Source organism: Hakea prostrata, chromosome 7 (assembly GCF_041222555.1).
Source record: "Hakea prostrata isolate BN-2017 chromosome 7, UWA_Hpros_2, whole genome shotgun sequence".
Lineage (NCBI taxonomy): Eukaryota > Viridiplantae > Streptophyta > Magnoliopsida > Proteales > Proteaceae > Hakea > Hakea prostrata.
The window spans coordinates 21,939,294-21,952,334 of record NC_142606.1 but is presented as its reverse complement, the minus strand read 5'-3'; the positions used below and the strand labels follow the sequence as shown (position 1 = coordinate 21,952,334).

The 13,041-nt window shown below is 36.4% G+C and overlaps 2 protein-coding genes across 2 annotated transcripts; one reads left to right on the top strand and one right to left on the bottom strand.

Moving 5' to 3' along the window:
• Nucleotides 1-3,085: 3,085 nt before the first annotated feature.
• LOC149010557 (glutathione synthetase, chloroplastic-like) lies at nt 3,086-9,472 on the top strand. The gene is made up of 12 exons (XM_089164477.1): nt 3,086-3,619; nt 3,713-3,882; nt 4,844-4,919; nt 5,022-5,152; nt 5,534-5,656; nt 5,741-5,822; nt 6,762-6,841; nt 6,993-7,062; nt 7,741-7,862; nt 8,214-8,353; nt 8,432-8,624; nt 8,809-9,472. Exons 1-12 carry the CDS (start codon nt 3,254-3,256, stop codon nt 8,930-8,932), a joined length of 1,677 nt encoding a protein of 558 aa, XP_089020603.1. The 5' UTR covers nt 3,086-3,253; the 3' UTR covers nt 8,933-9,472.
• Nucleotides 9,473-10,254: 782 nt separating this feature from the next.
• GATL4 (galacturonosyltransferase-like 4) lies at nt 10,255-11,322 on the bottom strand. The gene has a single exon (XM_089164476.1). The coding sequence runs from the start codon at nt 11,320-11,322 to the stop codon at nt 10,255-10,257; it is 1,068 nt and encodes a 355-aa protein (XP_089020602.1).
• Nucleotides 11,323-13,041: the final 1,719 nt, after the last annotated feature.

Below are 13,041 nucleotides of genomic sequence, written 5' to 3'. Positions count from 1 at the left end.
GGCCAATGTGGGACCCACTATAAGGTCCCATCTCATAATATATTATTATATTTTAATGTAGAGTCTACATTAAAAATTAGGTAAATTAATAGAAAATTTGTGAGTGTGAGAAAGAGAAATGAATAATTTGAGAAAGAGAAAGTGAATACTTGATGTGGAGAAGATTTAGGAAAATTCCAAAGTTTGCTAACTTCTTCAAAATTTTGTGAGACGTGTGAGGAAAAAAAAGATAAAAAATAGGAATAAAAGACGAAATCCATGAGAGAATAAATAGAAATGAAAATAGGAGAGAATATATAACGAGAAATTCATGGATCGTGAGTTAGTTTTTAATTAGAATTTAACCTTTTATTCTTTAAAACTAGGGATTGAATGATAACCATTAGATAGAGATTATGAATGACATTTGTACCAATTATCTTTATCTTAAATTTTTATTTTTAATTTTTGGAGGGGGCCAAATAGTGGTATTTCACATTTAAAAATAGAGAAATAAGGAAAAAAAACAACGATATTTCCAATTTCAAAAAATCCGGGGGGCCATGGCCCCCTCCGGTCCCAACGTGGCTCCGCCACTGTCAGTAGAGAGTTAAATATGTATCAAACGCATGTGCCGAGCTAGGCCAAGTCGGACATGGCTACGGCCGTGGTCCGTGGACCCTAGTTTGATTAGGCCATGGGACATTATAATTTTATTTAAATAATATTAAATGTCTATGATGGAACATGGGTTGTGGATTATGATCCAAAGAACCCATTTTTGGGTTTTAGTCTAGAAAGGTGATTGTATGATCTGTCAAAACTCTTTCCCTTCAGAGGTGACCTTACGTAGAGATGTCACTCTCTAATATAAGTGTCCATACACGTTTATGAATATATATGAGAGATTAAGACAAGAGTTAATTTTTCTCTCTAGTTTTTAGTAAGAAAATTTTTGTGTTTTGAAAAGTGAGAAAGTTTCAGTTTTGCTTTTTTCTTTCCTATGTTGTATACTACTTTCGTATCTCCTCTGCAAATAGAATCTGTTGGAATGCTAGCCATCAGAACTAAAGGAGTTATTGTATCTTGGAGATGAAGACGCTAAGGTCAAATTCGATTTACACTTAAGGGGGCGTTCAAATACCTTAAGGAAAAGTATTGTTTATACGCCTCAACTCATCCTATTCTAGTTCATGCTGTTCTTTTTTCGCTTCTTCTATTTCATACAGGTAAGTGTTTTTGACATAAGAGTATAAATTAACTTGTGAGTCTGTTTCTTATTGTCCAATATTGGTCTGTCTATATTGTGGTCTGTTTCTTATTGTCCAATATTGGTCTGTCTATATTGTGCTTTTGGTATTCTGATTCTAACTTATTGCGATAAAATTCTTCCATTTGTTGATTCTTCAATCCTAATGACAGGACTCGTTCGATTATTCAATTTCTCTATCTTTAACGACCAAAGTTCCTTTTCATTTTATCTATCTCCGATAAAACCCAAGTCCCCGTCTTTGCAAAAGGGGTCCGTTTTTTTTCCATCTTCTCTATCTCTGGTTATTATAATCAAAACGCTTGTTGATATTGTTTCCACTTCCAAAAGTAAGTTTTATCAAATACGATAAGAAACACTTAAAATTGCTTTTGATGTTCCTCAAAACAGAAATACTTGGTAAGCATTTAATAGATTATAAGTTTCCTTGATATACTTGTAGAAGCAAATGTTAGTTGACATGTCATCAAGAAATTGGGGTTGATCTAACTTCTAAGCTCTTAGGTTCAGATCCCCTTATCCTTTTCAAAAGGACCAAAGGCTGCAGTAGGAATTGATCAATGTAATAGTACTATGAACTGATAATGTGTCAACGTTTGACAAAAAACAAAAATTAGTGTCGCTAATAAGTCGTTCTCTAGAATCTAGATCACTATGCATAAATATTTTTTATGTTTATTTTTTTGATAAAGTTATTAATCATAGCACAAAGTTATATAAAAAATTATAGGAGAAAGTTTTCTCCACCCATGTGAGAACCCACTATGCATGGACAAATAAAATAAAATTTTATTGAACTTTTCTTATTTGATTAGTGGATTTCAATTTATTCACGAATCTTGTAAAACTTTAACAATATTATAAAACATTATTACGGTACTGCATCTAAGCGTCATTTTGTCAAAAATTAAATCTAATAATTTTTTTCTTCTGGTGTATATTAAGAGAAGAAGAGACAAATACTACTGTGCAATGCACCTAGTAGGCAAAATAAACATTAATCTTGTGAAATATTAATGCTCTAATGCAGAGTTAGATCGACTAGTAAAATTCATAATTTTTGGAGAAAAAAAAACCATAAATGCAACCAAGGTTCGACATGTCGGCCTGTATCGGACCCTGGCGACATGGCAACTCGAGCGACATATCGTCAAAAGTCGGGCGACTTTTGGTTGGGGTTCGATGAAAAATTGAACCCTTGTTTCGAAGGGTATTTCAAGTCATTTTGACCTGAAATTTGACGTGTAATCTAATTTGATGCCAATAAACACATTGAGAATGTTATTTTGACCTAAAAATCACCTAATCTAAAGTTTATAATTAGCACATGTCAGGCTATATGCGGCAAAACTGGAAGTTTGGAAAATTCATATAAACTAATGTAAATATGTAAACAGAATACAAATACACAACTAGTAAATAGATGTACTAAAGTTTACAATTCATTATACAATTATGTTGAGTATGGCTCATGCTTTCACATATTGTTGTCTACAGACACGGACGGTGTGTGGGGGCAGTGCCCACGGAGCCTGTAGAGGTCCTATATCACTTTGATAAAAATCGAACGAAAAATCGACGAAAAACGAATGAAACACTGTTATATATGCGAATGTAGCGATATATCACCGACTTTACGGCGGTGATATATTGACATTTCGGCAATATATTGTAAAAATCGTGTCGCCGGGCTAGTTGTGTCGCCCCAGCGACATGGCGATATATATCGCCCCACACTGTACAATGAATGCAACTCCCATTCTGACACCAACCCATTCTAACTGGTTTTGGTCCTGCTGGAGGGCTGAGAATATATAAATTTTTTTTTGGTAATCGATCTTGAGAATCTTGTTCGGCAACGACGCATCAAAAATTTCAATATGAGTTTCGTTATCTGGGTCAGTCCTTAAATTTGACTCGCGCACACCAACAAAGAAAAAGAAAACGATGGTACATGATCGATCAGAGAGCATTACAGAAAAAGTAAATGAGATATAGTAATATATGGGGTCTGGCTGCTTCTGCACATCCTTTTCCTCCTCCAATTTCATTTGTCTTCCTTTCCCAGATCGGGTCCTCTGTTATGCGCCCACTGTACTCTTTAATTCTATAACAAGCAGGAGCTTCACCTCCAATCCCACTTCCAAGATTCTGTTTCGGGGCGTTCTGCTAAAATCCCACCTAGCAATGAATCCACTTTCTTCTTCTTCTTCTTCATCTGTAAAATTGGATTCAGTTGAGGTTGAAGAGGAGACACCCTTAATTTCTGATCTTCGTGATGTCAATCCGGAGTTGTTTCAACAGATGGTGTATGATGCTTTGGTTTGGAGTTCTCTTCATGGGTTTGTTGTTGGTGACAAAAACGTTCAGGTTAGCTAAACGGTGTTCTCTGCAAATTAATGGAATCCCTAGAATAGTTGATTTCCACTTTTTGTTGTTAAAATTCTGGTAGTTCATTTGCAGAGATCAGGAACAGTTCCTGGTGTAGGCCTTGTACATGCTCCGTTTGCTTTATTGCCTACGTTCTTCCCTCATATTTACTGGCAACAAGCGTGCGAGCTTGCTCCCCTGTTCAATGAGCTTGTTGATCGCGTTAGTTTGGATGGCCAATTTTTACAGGAGACACTGTCCAGGTTCCTTACACTCGTCTATCATCAGTTCTCACATCTCATGATACCTTAGTTTTGTTTTTGATTAATTTCAAGGTCTAGCACTCTAATGTTGAAAAAGAAGAAAGATTTGGGTTAATGATGGAGATTCTACTTTAGTGAAATGTCTTAGTGAATTGGTGGAGCCACTCAGTGGCTAGTGGCTTTGCAGGAGTTTTAGGTTTTCAGCTACGTTGACATCTTCCTTGATGAACTGATAGAAGTATAAAGTTTCCTTGTAAAGTGTCATGCACCCAGGAATCTTTATACAGTCATGTTCTTTTGCCCCTTCCGTCGTTTTCTCTTTTCTTAATTTTCTGCAACCAGTGTCTATTTCAGTATATTCTATAGTTTCCTTCAATTCCAGATGATCTATCCTCTTGGGAAGGTGAAAGTAATGAATAGCGAATTACTGAATGGTTTTTTTTCCATTGGATTCACTTATTATAAGATCATCTAAGACCTCTCTTTTGGGGGTAAATTATATCTCAACTGACAGGTTTCTATATGCAAAGAATCAAGAATGTGTCTTGTCTAATGAATTTGTTACATTCATTTCGTCCAATAAAAGGTTCTTTCCTCACAAGTCTGTTGGCTGATGTGCTGATAAGAGATGCTTTTTGAGGATACATCCACTGAAGAGAGATTTACTTTTAGATTCAAATTATAAAAACTGTCTAGCATTGTCAGATATGTCATCCTGTGGGAGGGAATTTTCTGTTTGCCTAAAACATCTTCATCTTGCTTCTGACTATATCTCTTCTGATATTTGCTAATAATATATTTGACCTGTTCTCTTTTGGTTCTGGGATTATGGCTGATGTTGCTTTTAGTGTTTTGGTGCCTCTTACTTTCATCTCTATCTTGAATTTCATTTCAAATATCTTTCTACTTTGATCTGATATATTGGAAATATGAGTTAGCCATATCTGTTCTATTGGTTTAGGACAAAAAAAGTGGATGCTTTCACTAGTAGATTGTTGGATATTCATTCCATGATGCTAGAAATGAACAAAAAGGAGGTGAGCCATTGTATATAACTTACTCCAATATTTATGTAAAACACAAATTTTCTTAAAGTACTTCTCATAATGCCACTAATCTTTTTCCGATTGCTCTAACAGGAAATACGTCTTGGGATTCATCGTTCAGACTATATGCTTGATGCTCAGACTAATGCACTTCTCCAAATCGAGCTCAATACAATTTCAGCTTCTTTTGCTGGCCTTGGTTCTGTTGTCAGTGAGCTTCATAGGTCAATTATATCCATATCAACCTCCAAAAGCTTGAATCATTTTCAGTATCTGTTTGATTTGTTGTTTCAGTTTCATACGTATCAAATCAAATAACATAGTACAGGTATTAAAAAAAAAAAAGACAAATCTTCAATCCAGAGTAGGTGAAGTCTGAACCAATTCAACTCCTGAAAAAGATACTATTACATTTTCTGATCTGACCTGTTTCTCACAAACTGAACCTATACCCTCAAATCCAATATCTCATATCCCTTTATGTATAGCTTATTTCATACTGCTTTTGTTCCCACGACACATTGGTGTGACAGTAACATGGACAGATCTATATGACCAGAAGAAGTAATGTGGAATATCTAAATGGCAGATTTTCATTTTTGCAGGAATTTGCTCAACCACCATGGAAAGAAACTTGGTTTGGATCCCTCCAGGGTCCCTAAAAATGATGCAGTCAGTGGGTTTGCAGAGGCATTAGCTAAAGCTTGGAATGAGCATAATAATTCTAGGTTGGGTGATGAAATCCTCTGTATTGCTTGATGAATTTGCATGGTTATTCTAAGGTGCCACTAATTTCCAATATGTTTGTTCAGGGCTGTAGTTCTGTTTGTGGTTCAAACTGTCGAGCGCAACATGTATGATCAACACTGGCTCAGTACAATTTTGAAGGAGAGATATCCTTTTCACCTTCACCCGTTATCCAATATAATTATGCACTTAATGATTTCTGCTGAGCTTCTAAAGAGAAACAGTTACAATGTCCTAAGATGACCAGACGTAGATACTTTAGGGACTGTTTTGGTTTACTAAGTTGCAGCTTTTCTTTGCAGGACATAGGTACATGTCTGAGCATTTTATCTATTATGTTGATGCCATGCTTTAATCCTACCTCTTAGGCTTTTACCAGTTGTGCATCATTATATAGTAAATTTGTAAATATTTAGTATGCGTTTGGTAACGTTTCCATTCTGAGAGACCAGTTCTTATGCAAAATCATTTTTTAATGTTTCTATGCTAAAAGATTGTTCTTTGCTTGAAAATGGGTGTTTGATAAATCCGTTTTGAAAATGTTTCCCAAACACTATTAGAATATGTTGGTGTTTGGTAAACTCATTCTAAGGTTTCAATTTGGACAAATTTGATCTCCATTTTTGTTCTTTGGTAAAAACATCTTATTGATGTTCTACAAAAGGCGTTCTTTAGAACACTTTTTTTACCGGTCCGTTCTTAAATAACAGAAGAGCGAACCATTTTAACAAATGCCTCTAACGCGTTCTTCCGTTCCCAAAGAACAAAAGAACGCCAAAAATGTTTCTTAAGAACATTACCAAACGCACCCTTAATGACACTGCTAACATTTCAATGTTCTGCATCAGTACTTAATTCTATGAAACTAGTGAAGACTTTGGATTAAGTAGATTTTGACTGAAATCCCATAATTTGTGAGAGTTCCGCTTCTCTTGCCTGTAATGAGTGGCATAATTTGAGCTCTTTGAAGCCAATAATGGTTCATGTCTGAATAAAGTGTGAGGACAAGATATGTGACTGCCTTTGAAAGCAAAAAGATTTTATTAGAGATTTTATATGAATTTTCATCCTTAACTCTATTATACACATCACGTGCCTTCCCTTCGTAAAACGATGGCAGAAATAGATGAAGAAGGAGAGATTCAACCAGATGGAACACTTGTTGTGTATGTAATTTTCTGCTATTTAGTTATGCTTGAATATGTGATAGTTTTAGACACCCTTTCCCCCAACAAAAAAGAATGTGTGACAGTTCTTAGTATTTGAGCATTTGATAACTTTTAGTTTTAACTTCGACATCTTTTGATGCTTATGCAGTGCTGGTCAGCCAGTTGCTGTCATCTATTTCAGGGCTGGGTATGCACCAACTGATTATCCTTCAGAATCGGTAAGAATTGCAGCTTCATTCTTCTACTCTTCAACATTGATACTTCTATTCATACTTGTTCAGCCTTGTGGAGGCTGTGATTGGTTCCTGCGCAGAAGCAATATGTAATGTTCAGGAAGCCCAACCATGGGGCAGACTCTGTAACCCTACGTTGGGCTGAAAGGGCATATAGACAAACTCCATGGAGATTCAGCTTGAGTTGGTCAACGAGAAATACTAGTGAAACCCTAAAGAAGAAAAATATAGATGCCTCCTTGAGTGAAAAAGCTCCTCATATACATCAAGAAGATTCCTTTTAAATATATTAAAAACCAATAATCCATGTTGGCATTCAGAAATGAATGGTTGAAACTCCAAAGTCATGGGATGATACATGTTGCTCGGCTAGTCCACCATGATGATTTTATTATCTGCTTGTCAAACTGATCTACTCGGCAACATTAATTGCCAAAACAAATACAAAACTTCAGTTTTTTAACTTAATTGAGGAAAATGTGGGAAAATAATTGTCTAAGAGTTAGTATAATGGCCTGCATTTCCTAAGAGGAATTGGTCAACTTGTGGGTTCCAAACCCATGTCCCCTATGTCATATGATGTTTGAAGTCAATTGTGCTGTGTGAATGTTACGGTCGGTATATAGTTTGTCCTTATTGCTTACATTCTTCCTGATTTGCTAGGAATGGAGAGCCAGATTGTTGATGGAGCGGTCTTCTGCAGTCAAGTGCCCATCCATTTCCTATCATTTAGCAGGAACCAAGAAAGTTCAGCAAGAGCTGGCAAAACCCAGTATACTTGAAAGGTACCAAATCTGTTTGTATACAGAACCTGGCTTTTTGTTTGTTTTATTCATTTCTGAGGACAAACTTGAAATTTCTACTTCCAAATTCCAGTGTATGTCAAAACATGTCAAAGTTTTCTAAACTGAGTAAATCCAATTCTGTCACATCCCACAAATGCTTGTCAAGTCTTCAGCTCATATTTGATTAGCTTTTGATATTCTGGATCCCTGTTTTCAATGATGTTTTGCCATTCTAGTTGGGTTAATGTCAGGATAGATTAATTAATTAAAAAAATTTTGGGTAAACATTTAGTTGTTTGATTCTTGGATTTCATAGAGTTGCAGTTGATCTTTTGCTTGACATATGACCAGATTTCTCGAGAACGAGGGTGATATTGCCAAACTACGCAAATGCTTTGCAGGGTTATGGAGTTTGGATGATGCTGATGTTTTAAAAAGTGCTATTGAAAGACCTGATCTGTTTGTGCTCAAACCCCAACGAGAAGGAGGAGGTCTGGCTCTTTCTGAACTTATTGCTATTATTATTATTGTTGTTGTTGTTGTTCTGATTATGATTCCAACCACTTCAGGTAACAATGTCTATGGTGATGATTTGAGAGAAACACTACAGAAAATGGAGAAGGAAGAGAGTGAAGAACGTGATGCCTACATTCTTATGCAAAGGATTTTCCCTAGTGCTTCTCCTGCATATCTGGTCCAGCAGGGTGTTTGTCATCAAAACCATGCCATATCAGAACTTGGGACGTATGGTACTTATCTAAGGTATTAAAAGGTGTTTCTTTCATATATTCTAGTGTTCACAGAATAGGATGTTTTGGGACAGGAACCTTTACAGATGGGTACAATCCACGACCTTAGGGTGTATTTTCAAAGCTGGATTTCATTTATAAGAACCTGAAGTATTTGAACATCACTTGCATTTGACATGTTGGGATGGGTTTTACAGGAACAAAGATAATGTCATAATAAATGATCTCAATGGTTATCTGTTGCGAACAAAAGTTTCATCGTCTAATGAAGGGGGAGTTGCTGCTGGATTTGCAGTCTTGGATAGTATATACTTGACATGATTGACTCGCTATCCTTCGACAGAAAAAGGAACTTAAATTAGAACAATAAATTGTTACCATGCCAGTCCTCTATCTGGAGGGTTGGGGTGAGAGAGAACTCCTTGGCACGCATGAAGGCTACAATGGCGAGAGCTTAAACTCAAGTCTAACGTGCAGTTAAATTGTTCAGTCTTAAAGTTTCTTCAGATGCAGGCAAGGAAAATTCCTGTACCATGAAGTACTGGAAGGGGCAGCCTGGTTTGGAAGAAATGCTAGTACATTTTTATTCTGTCTTTGTCAATGTTGATGACTATTTATTACAGAGATACATCTGCGTTTCCTTTTCTTGTTATACTGATCATAAGAATGGAAGTTTATTCCAGTGGAGTGGTTTCAACAACAGCTAAAAATTTGCTTTGAATAGTTTGTTTTTCTTTGGCATTGGATTCTCAAACACTAGCCTATATTTTGGAAATTCTGCTTTAGTCTCCCAAACCATCATCCAAATCCCTATAGATTACACAATGATGCCCTGTATTTTAGATGTGCTGGAAAAATGGGGGTATAGGTGTCTGCAACCATCTTTTGTGTAATTTATTGATTGATAATGGATCAAATTTTCATCCCAAACTAGGAGAAATGATATTAAAAATTGAAATGGTATTTACCCAAAGTTGTAATAAAAATCATTTTCAGCTCAATTTCATAATGCTAGAGGCTCATGATATCAATGTTGGTTGTGAAAAATCTGGTCGTGGGTAATCACATTTAAGCCTCAAAGCAAGGAGGAACGGCATGTAAATAAAAGATAAAATGTCTAAAGCAAATATATACAGATTTAGACCATAAAAGAAAACAATTTGCTGTTTTAGATACATGCTAATACCTAATATACAACTCAGTGGGAGGGAAAAATCAACAAGATCAATCTGATGCAGGATCATAGCTCCAAAACCTACCCTTATTGCTATTTTCTACATATGAACTCCAGACATCCTGTACTCCCAAGGCCAAGAAAATTAAAAAAAAAAAAAAAAAAAAAAAAAAAAAAGATTATGGGTTCCCTCGTCATTGCTTACACTCAAAACCCAATTCATATATTTGAATTTTTTTTCTTTTTTCTTTTTTCCAAAGCTCACTTGAGCCTTGAGAGACTCTGTTCTTCCTTAAAACCATTGATGATGATTGATTGATATATATTTGAAAGTCAAAAAGTCAACGATGCTGCGTCTTCTCAGTATCTTGCTCTCTCCTCCGCAGTGAACATTCCTTTTGCAGAAACATCTCTTCCCTCCCTTGGCTGCCTCTCTTTCTCTCTCTATTGGATTCTGTTTTTTCTTGTATCATTCTTCCAGAAAGGTGGTTGAAGAACGGTAAAGGTCATATGGAGCCCAGAGATGATCAACAGTGCATGGCTTTCTAGAGTCTAACCTCAACCAAGGCTTACCTTTGCCACTCCAATGGAGTAAGCTAATGGGTCCTGGGTGGAGGCTTCTACATTTTCCTTTAAGGTTATCACCACCCAGCCCATGTTGGTTCCATCTATGATCGATGGCTTTGATGTTTCCTGCCAAGACCAACAAGAAAGGTGGCAAAGAACCCAAATGATATATTCTCTTCTGCTTCTGCACAGCCATCCAATCTTCAACCTTCAGTGTATACCCACCTTGTCTCCATTTATCTACATCCACCACCATTACTCCAGTATTGAAGTAGCAAGGCGTTCTCCCATGGAACGTCGACCCAAATGCAGAGTCAGACCAGAAAGTATTGGTGAAGTATTCTGTGAAATTGGCATGACAGTATTCAGGTGCAGCTACTACCTTGTCACCCAAATCAACACCCCAAAGCTTGGCAATGTCATCTACCACGACAAGGTCGGAGTCGAGGTAGATTATCCGAGCAACGTCGGCTGGAATAATGTCAGCAAGGTAGATGCGTGCATAATTCAATGGTTGATCAAGTGCTTGACGGATGGATTTAGAGATCTTGCCACGGACCCTGTTGGAGTCAAACCTGTAGACCTTGAAGTTGAGGTAAGGAAATGTAGAACGTATGCTGGCAATGACATCAACATCAAATCTTGCTGAGAGGAAATGGAAGGCAACATTTTCTGGGCAGGTGGAGTGTTGAAGAATGGAAAGAACAGCTGCCATGGTACCTCTAAGGTAGTTGGCATCGAGGGTCATGGCTACATGGATTGTATTAGTATCACAGGAGTCACCATTCCTAAATGCAGGAGCTTCGCGGAAGACGGGGACGTGATCTGTGGATGTAGAAGGTTTACGAATGACGCCGAGGCGAATGCCGGCGGTAGAAGAGGTTGTGGTGGTGAAAGGGTGGAGGAATAAAAAAGAGAAGACACCAATTAGCAGAGGGAGAGGGAGACGGGATGGGCTTGAGAAGGCCATCCTACCCTCTCTTGGGTATGGGGAGGGAGGGTTTAAAGATTTTCAAATCAGAGAATGGGAGAAAACAGCCATTCTATGATGGTTATGGAAAGGCTTTGTATTGAAAGTTGGCTTGCTTGATAAATGGGAAGCAAGGAACGAAGGAGAGAGTTTGGTGGCTTACTTGTCAAATTTTGTGAGGAAGGGAAGAAAGCTCGGAGCTTCTTCTGTAGTTCATGACTTTGGACCTAACCCATATTGGAAAATCAAAGTTTTTTCCTCTTAAATGAAAATTAATATTTTTTTGTCTTCCTTTATTACAACTTTATCTTTCTATCTTTTTGTTTTAGATGATATTTGAGTCAAAATGCTGAGTCAAGGTAGTTTGGACTTTGGACCTTGTGGGGTGGTTTAGAGATTGAGCTGTTTGTGTTGAATCCTTGAGGACATCATGTGTGCATGGTAATGGGATTCGTTGTCATTGGTTATTTAAGGAAGAAGTTGTTAGAAAGAGGAACTTTTAAGTGCTTTCCATCAACCTTTAATGCTAAATACAAGACTAACAAGTTTAGTTTATCTTAATTGTTTATTCTTATCTAGTTTGTTTTAATGACATGAGAGATTGGTGGCTTGTTTTTAAGGTTTGCAAGGCAAGTAAGAGAGGTTGGTGGTTCTTCTAATGTAGGGTATGACATCAACTTAAACCTTGGAAAATCAAAAAAATTTATATAGAGAAAAATGTTGTGAAATATCAAGATAAGAATAATAAATGATAGTATCGATAAAATAAAAGGATATGTTACGTCTATGAGTAACATATAATCCGATGCATCTGCTACTTATTACGGATAAATAGTTGGGAATGTCCCTATGAAAATAAAGAAAGAATGAGATCATAATTTACTCTTCTTCCTTTTTTTTTTTTTGAGTCATGAGATCATAATTTACAATAGTGAGCTTTATTTGACTCGAATGATTTAAGACCTGGTTTATGCCATTTTTCATTTAGGTCAAGTCTACATGGCTCTCTTTGACCCCACACAAAAAAAAAGTCTATATGGCTCTCGATCATATTTTAAAATTTTGACTTGTTTCGAGCGACCTTTCCCAATTTTAGAATTGGTTTTCCAACAATTGTTTGGCGGTAAAACTTAATTTTTATTTTTATTTTGATGATATGGCTAAAACATAAAAATGGAGAAGAAGAATTTAAAAGGGCAAGCTAAGACCCTCTAGCCTAGGAGGAAGTAGGGTACAGATGGTTAGATTTAGAAAATGGAGGAACTGTTACTACAAGAGAGAGAGAGAAAAGGAGGCTAGCTAGAGGACAAGATGAAAAAACTATTTGGTTGGCTAATTCCAGGGTTCATTACTTTGAGTATTGCTAATTGGCTTGTTTATTCTAGTCGAAAAACTAAAAACTCCATGTCAGCAATGAGTAAAATTTGAGTAAGAAACTTACCAAAAAAAAAAAAAAATTGAGTAAGAAAATGAAGGCTATTTAGAATATCTTACCCCACATATCATCGATTCATCATCTATAAGATCATATCTTAAACCTTGAGAGCAAACATGGATCCCATGATCCATAATTATTGTAAAAATAGAAACCCATTCTAATATCAAAGTATATAATCTATTGGATGTTGCATAAGATGCCAAATATTAAATGTAATAATAAATATAAAATGGCATAAGATGGCTAGACTGTATTGCCTTGAAGAGATATAGCCTTCCTAG